This window comes from Epinephelus moara, chromosome 16 (assembly GCF_006386435.1).
Source record: "Epinephelus moara isolate mb chromosome 16, YSFRI_EMoa_1.0, whole genome shotgun sequence".
Taxonomy (NCBI): domain Eukaryota; kingdom Metazoa; phylum Chordata; class Actinopteri; order Perciformes; family Serranidae; genus Epinephelus; species Epinephelus moara.
This window is the reverse complement of record NC_065521.1, coordinates 36,720,933-36,727,795: the sequence shown is the minus strand read 5'-3', so window position 1 is coordinate 36,727,795 and position 6,863 is coordinate 36,720,933. Positions and strand designations below refer to the sequence as shown.

Below are 6,863 nucleotides of genomic sequence, written 5' to 3'. Positions count from 1 at the left end.
AACAAATATGATTGTTTAAAATGAGGAAACAATCTATGTTTTGTGATGTCATATGATATGAGGCGTGTTTTCCTGAAATGCACACTGAAATCCAGACTGTGTGTGTGTGTCTAAATGCCTCCCTTGACTACAGTGTTGTACTCACTTACATCTGGTTTCCAGGTGGAGACATCACTGGGATTTATGGTCAAATCCTGCACCGTGACGTCCAAGAGGTACGGTTGTGAGCTGCAAGTTATCATTTAAATAGACAATGTGGAACTAGTGTGATTGCAACACAGTGAGCAGAGCAAGCAAACAAGGATATCATTAAAAAAGTCCATTCAGGCACAGCTGTTGGCAGGATGCCCAGCGCAGTGGAGCAGAGGAAGAGAATAGCCTGTAGTATTTTATAAATCTCGTGCATGTGCATGTTGCAGGAAGTTTTTTATCTTGTGGGAACAAGATAAGAAAAATGTCACCTTATTTGACTTTAGGGGCTTTGTAGTAGATAGTGTTCTTTCTTTTCTTTTCCTTTCTCAAACACTAGAAATGATTCAATATCCATAATATGAACCAATACATAAAACATATAGACCCATAATTGAAAAGATATATAAGAAATAACTCATGAGTAGTGGTTTAAGTTTTGACTTGACTATGAGTTCACACACAGTGGAATTTTATAGCTATATTTTCAGCCAGTGTATAAAAATATATAGATTACAAAATATAGAAGAAATGAGGAGGCGTTTAATTTTTGACTCTACAATGATTGAGGTGATTTTACATGAGTCACTTGCTCTAGACCTACTTTAAGACACGCCCCCTGTAGAAAAAAACAACAACTATGAATAGCTGGCTCAGCTGGCTGCGGCTGAGTATTGTGTTGGAGCGCACTAAGGTCACAGCACAGAGAGATTGCTTCATACAATACCAGTCATATTTTCTACCTCCTATTCAGCTGAGCAGCTTTAGGTTTAGAAGAGTGTTTGTGTTTTTTAAATTAAAACAACAAATTTAGAGAAACAAAAAAAGAAATTTAAAACCAAAAAAAAAAAAAAAGATATTAGATATCTGGGATATTTCTTGGACTGGATTACCTCACATCTCTCCTACAGTGGCTGTATCATCCTCACCATCAAGTCTGGGAAGCTGACTACAGAATGGCTGCACTCCTGTGGGCGATGGTTCTGTCTTTGTTCCTGCAGGGATGTTTGTGCAGTGTTGGGGAGACTAACCAAGGCTGCAGGCTATGGACTCCACAAGGACAAGATGTTTGCTGTAACGCCTGTCATGCTGGTAAGTAATAAAAGTGATTGTGAGCATCATGACTGCATGATTTTGAATTGATGAAATGTGCTGTTAGTTCAGGAAAGATTTCACAAAGGTTCAACAGGTCAATGTGATGTATGTTTCTGTCACATCCTGAGGTTGCTTTAAAAGTATTATAGTAAAAACTATGTTCATTTATTAAGAGAAGGAGAAATACCCTCTCACTTTGCTCACTTTCCACACAAACTCACTTGTTACACAAATATATTAACACCATTATCAAGTCCCAGAACTCAAGAGCTTATAATATACATGTAGTATCTTATAAAAGCCAAAAAAAGACACATACATGCTGAGTTGTGAGTGTTTTTGTCTGTGGATATGAAAACATCATATTCCAGCCTCTCTGCAGTTCCTCCCTGGTGGTTGCTTGTAACCAAATATAGTTTCAGTGGTTTTGCAGCTAATACCACAACAAAGGGAAAAGGCGTGGATGGTGCAACAGATAAATAATTTGGAGCTGTGGTCATATACTTTATATAACATAACAATTCCCAAACACTATAGTGTACAGTACACTCTCACGTGCTGCATTACAACTTTGAAAGTTTTGAGGAGGAAAGTCATTTCACCTTCATGTCACTGAAACTGTTATTACTATAACTATGGTGTCTTGTATGTGTAAATGTGCAACAATGGGACTGTATATGTTTTATTTTGATTCTATTCTAAGTGAAATATGTGTGTGTTCTGTGTGTGTGTGTAGTGTGAAGGAGCTACAGCTTACATTTTATTGTGCAACGTTGTGTTGTAAAATGACAAATAAAATGACGTTACACCTTTGTCTGTTTGTAGGACACCGCCTTTTCCGTAAGTGTGGACCAAACCCGAAAGATCTTTGTGTTCGTTGTGAGTCCGGGACATTTACAGTGAACCCTCTAAACTACAGGTGTAGCAGGTGTACACAGTGTGTAGGTATGTTGGCACACCCTACTGGCCACAGAACTACACAGGGCATTTCTTCACCATACACTCCAACATAAATTTGTGACAAGATTTCCTGTATCTTTGTGTGTGTAGGGGCTCAAGTCCATATGCAAGACTGCACAGCCACATCTGACACAAAGTGTGGCTGTAAAGAAGGACTCGTCTGTGGTGACGACAGCTGCTCCTACTGTGTTACAAAGTGTGACAAAGGTTACGAACCTACTAAGAATGGTAAGTTCAATTAAAATAAAGCTCATGACTTTGACACATATTAGATTTACAAGTTACATTAGATGGCAAGTCAACTGAATGATTGTCTGCACAGGTTCTTGCAGAGCATGTCCAGAGGGAACCTTCAGCGACCAAAGTCACCAGATGTGTAAACCCTGGAGTACCAAGTAAGATGTTACCCTGCTCTAAAACAGCCATCGTAGCTAAGCTTTGTTGTTGTTGTTGTTGTTGTTGTTGTTGTACTGACTGACTGATATCTTTCTCAAAGGTGCCCCAATCCAAATGAACATATCGTGGCCAAGGGGAATGCCTTCACTGACATTCAGTGTAGTGTTTCACGTAAGAGCACCACGACACCTGGTGGGATGTGATTCTGTTCTTCTAGTGCACTTTTGCTTTAATTCTTAATTTTGATTTACAGCTGGCAATAACTTCTCACTGTTTTGTTTCAGCTCCCGAACAACAGGGATGGGAAGTGGGCCTGACTGTAATCACCATCGTAGCTCTGACGATCTTTTGCTTCATCGTCATCGGCATTGTAGCCAAGAAAATCATCAAGAAACGACCTAAAGAAGAAGAAGAAGAAGAAAAGCCAGTCACAAAAACACTGATAATCAGAACCCCTACAGGTAATAACTGCCGCACTGTCCCGACCCATATCACATGAAGGAAGTGATTGTACAGGATGCTTATCAATGAAACAACTAAGTGACTTGCCCTCTGTCTTCTTTAGATGATCCTCAGACTTTGAGAGCGATTGAGTGCAGCTTTCATGAGGCCCAGCAGGAGCAGGGCAGCAGCTCAGAGTCGCTGGCCTCCAAGGACTCCTCGGACCAGCTCATTGTATGAATCGAAGGGGCCAGAGTGCCACCCTGAAGTACCTGTTATTTGTTGAATTATGTGAAAGGAAACAGGATATCCTGGATAAGAAGGGGTCTTTCTTTGCAATACTGAGCCAGACTTTTAGTAGGAAGTCTTTTCTGGCTTTAAATGAAAGAAACAGAGCACTGTGTTTACCTATCTGCCTTTTATCCACCCTTTTTTCCTAGAATCGGAATAATGAAAGCTACTGTGAAACTCCTGATGGGTCAGGCTAGAGATAACATTTAACTCTACAATTACAGCAGGATATAATTATAGTGATTTTAGATTTACACAGGGGGGGGGAAGGGGAATTCAGAGAGGGGAAAAACTAAAGTGCACTTACAAACATCTATTCATCATGTAAATGACGACAGACAGTGAGGTTGTGTTTTTTCCCTTCAGTGAAGTGTGAAATATACAGTAGCTCTAGGATAGCTTGGAAGTTTTGAATTATTTGGAGTTTGGCGCCAGATAACAGTTACACAAAATACCTCACATTAAAACCCAAAGCCTTTTAGAAACCACTGGAAACAATGCTTTCAATGTAAGTGAACTTGTGACAATGGACTGTATAACAGAACACTGTAGCATCTGACTGAGTGTGAACTAGTTTCACTACTCTGATATTTGCATACCTGAGCGGTAAAGCTGCTGAGTGGTGCTGTGTGTGAATAGTGCAGGTGGGCGTTCAGCTGGGTGTGGAAACTGAAAGCAGACAGGTCTTCTTAGCCCACATAGGCCTCCCAAAATAGATGCTTCGTTTTACCCAGGCACCACTGACCAGCTTTGTACTGTTTACTGCTGCGTTTGTAGACTTCAGTGAGCCACACTGGACTCCGCCAGTCATGATTTTATGAAGTGAAACATTTACGATTTATCAGGGGATAGTTTGTTACTTTATGTCAGTCTTTGTTTATTATTTATTATATCTATAAAACACACAAGAGTTCTAAGCAAATCAATCATGTTGAATACTGCATGGCCTCTCCCACGCTACTTAACATTACCAAGAAATAAGGACTTTCCTACAATTGCTTCATTGGTGTCAAAAAGTCCAGTAAGGGGAGTTTCCATTTTTGTAAATAGGTAATCCTACAATATGTTAAATACCAGGGAATCTACAGCACATAGTTTGCATATCTCCTGTACCTTTGTGTTGTTATTATGAGGTGAATATCTGGGTAAAGGTTTAAGTGCACTTACACAAGCTCAGACATGCCTCTTGAGCAAGACTTTGGCAGCACAGTGGCTATCCCGGGTGGAATATTTATTTCAGATGAAATGTCAGATGGTGTGATTAGTCACGCAATGTAGTGAATCTTTGAGATTCCCATTACGTGCGTCATGTGGGAAACCCTCTGGATAAATATGATAACACAGAGCACATACCACAGGCGCACGAGGTATCATAATGAGGCTTAAGGGTCATGTGGAACTAGTCAGTCCTGTGCTGTTACAGCTTATCATCTTGCCCAATGAAGTGAGCAGCTAAAGACCAAGTGGAACTTTTTTTTTTTTTTTTTTTTTAACCAAACGCATGTCTTTTCTAAACTGTAGCAGGCGTGTATCTTTCTTCTGAAATGGAACATTTGCTAAATGTGCTGTGTGGGCTTGGGGTTAGCCCACACCTATAGTAATGTATCAGTGACTGTGTATGAGTCATAACTCTAGCGTTGTGATGTCTGCTAAAAGACCACAAAGTTCATGGGTGCTGCCTTGACAAGTGTCACCACAGTACAGTCAACGTCATGTCATACAGTAACATTTTCATATGAACGGTGGCACTTTAAATATCAACTGTTACCAGGTTTATTGTATGCACTTCTGGTTTGTGTGATATGTGAATTTATCTTTCTGCCTCACATTTGACTAACTGCTGTAAGACTTGTATTTATATCTGTCTTAAACTGTCCATGGATTACACTGCAGTATGCATTCTGTTTGTACTTTTATAACTTTTTACACAGACAATAAAAATGGGGATTTTTTATTTTATTTGTTGCACTTTCTTACAGAACAATTGCATTCATAGTGGTCCACCTTAGCAGTGGCATATTTCATTTGTAAAAAACAAAAAACAACAAAGAGTGTTTTAAATGTGGGTAAAATGAACATACAAAGAGCAAAAACCTGAAATCAATGACTGATTATATGTGCATAAAAATCAAATCTTCTGTTAGAGAAACCATTCTGTATGATGAATGATGTTAACTGGCATCATAATGGTGTCTGGACTGATAAAAACCCACCTGGCAAAATATACAAAAACACAAGTTGGATATGTACCACATAATTTAGGCTTAAAAAGTCCACTTACAAATTGTTGGGAGCTTTTTAACCGCTTCTCCCAGCTATGTGGGGAAGTCCTGATAACAAGTGGTTGTGTGTATGGAGAGACTTGACCTCCATCTCAGTTCAAGGACTGTCTTTGTTTTCTGATGTGAATGACCGTGAGAAAGAGTTGAAACACACAAAAAGCTAATAAGTGGATCTTTGTTCCTCATACTGTCTCCAAAGGATATAGTTACATCTGACTATTACAAAAAAAACTGAGCATAATTTCATGATTGCTGTGATGTCTTTAAAAAACGGGATTTCCATTTCAGGGTTAAATAAGTTCATTTGATTGTCATTGTACCATTGTGAACATGGCTGGAGCCTTGCCAAACTGCTGTAAAGAAAAGTTGGCAAAGCGGATGTCTGTAAGCGGCCTGTCCGAAAACATCACTCCAGTTCAAAGGTTATCAAAGTTACTTGTTTTTTTTTATGCTCTTCGGTGGTGCAGTGGTTAGCATGGTCGCCCCACAGAAAGAGGGCTCTGGGTTGGGAACCACCGGCCACTTTAGATTTTCTACCTGACAGGCAACTTGATTTAAAGATGCCACTTAAAGGAAAAAACACGAGCTGGCTGGTGGTTTTGACCTATTTTGCTGTGCGGCATAGTGCTGACTGCTGCGTCACCACCAAAAAGCAAATTACGAAACAAAAAGCAGTTATGATAATGGATGGATGTTCATGATGCTTAACTAAATAAAAACAAATACAAGTTACAAATATAATAAAAAAGATATACTGTTTAAATTAAACACTCTAACACTGAAGAATTCAAACAATACTTCAATAACCCTAAATTTTCCCTTTGAAAGTTATAACGGCGTGAGTCCAAAGTGTTGTCTTTATTCACTTAATGAAGAAATATTGTAAAATGTCACTTCTCTCAATTCTTTGTCTTTGTCCCACTGGTCTAAAGTGCTAATAGGGGCTGCTGGCTTCAACCTTAAAGTCATAAGTAATGACAACTCTGTAGCTGAACTGGTATTTAGTGTTATAAAATATAAAGTATATATAAGCACTCCAACAGCACGACGTGTTGAAAATTACTGTTGCTTGCAATTTTCCTTCTTCTCTTTGGGTTTAATGCGTGCTGATTTGTCCGTTTGCCGCTTTGTAGGTGGGATGAAAGTAGGCTCCTCCAGGAGGTCATGTAAGCCAGACTGGGGCACGGGAAGTGACTGACAAGTCGGGCC

At 39.4% G+C, this 6,863-nt stretch overlaps 2 protein-coding genes across 5 annotated transcripts in view; one reads left to right on the top strand and one right to left on the bottom strand.

The window, feature by feature from the left end:
- The first annotated feature begins 859 nt into the window (after nt 1-859).
- tnfrsf9a (tumor necrosis factor receptor superfamily, member 9a) lies at nt 860-6,309 on the top strand. Of its 2 annotated transcripts, none has more exons than XM_050064959.1 (7): nt 860-1,281; nt 2,110-2,229; nt 2,335-2,472; nt 2,567-2,639; nt 2,741-2,811; nt 2,925-3,101; nt 3,206-6,309. In XM_050064959.1, the coding sequence occupies exons 1-7, from the start codon at nt 1,146-1,148 to the stop codon at nt 3,319-3,321; spliced, it is 831 nt and encodes a 276-aa protein (XP_049920916.1). In that variant the 5' UTR covers nt 860-1,145; the 3' UTR covers nt 3,322-6,309. The 2 variants fall into 2 exon arrangements, with proteins under 2 accessions (XP_049920916.1, XP_049920915.1); XM_050064958.1 differs by having other exon boundaries at nt 2,741-2,832.
- The window catches only part of ccdc187 (coiled-coil domain containing 187), a 24,549-nt gene continuing 22,993 nt past the window's right edge, over nt 5,308-6,863 (bottom strand). For all 3 annotated transcript variants that reach the window (XM_050064955.1, XM_050064954.1, XM_050064957.1), the window contains one exon: nt 5,308-6,862. In XM_050064955.1, the coding sequence (XP_049920912.1) occupies nt 6,714-6,862 (149 nt within the window). In that variant the 3' untranslated portion in view covers nt 5,308-6,713. The remainder of the gene's footprint in view (nt 6,863) is intronic.

What these genes read in the sequence shown, in the direction of transcription:
- tnfrsf9a (XM_050064958.1), top strand. Translation starts at nt 1,146, where the DNA reads ATGGCTGCACTCCTGTGGGCGATGGTTCTGTCTTTGTTCCTGCAGGGA. An exon ending in TAAGAGCACCACGACACCTG is followed by an intron (nt 2,833 to 2,924) that starts GTGGGATGTGAT and finishes GTTTTGTTTCAG; the next exon opens with CTCCCGAACAACAGGGATGG. An exon ending in GATAATCAGAACCCCTACAG is followed by an intron (nt 3,102 to 3,205) that starts GTAATAACTGCC and finishes TGTCTTCTTTAG; the next exon opens with ATGATCCTCAGACTTTGAGA.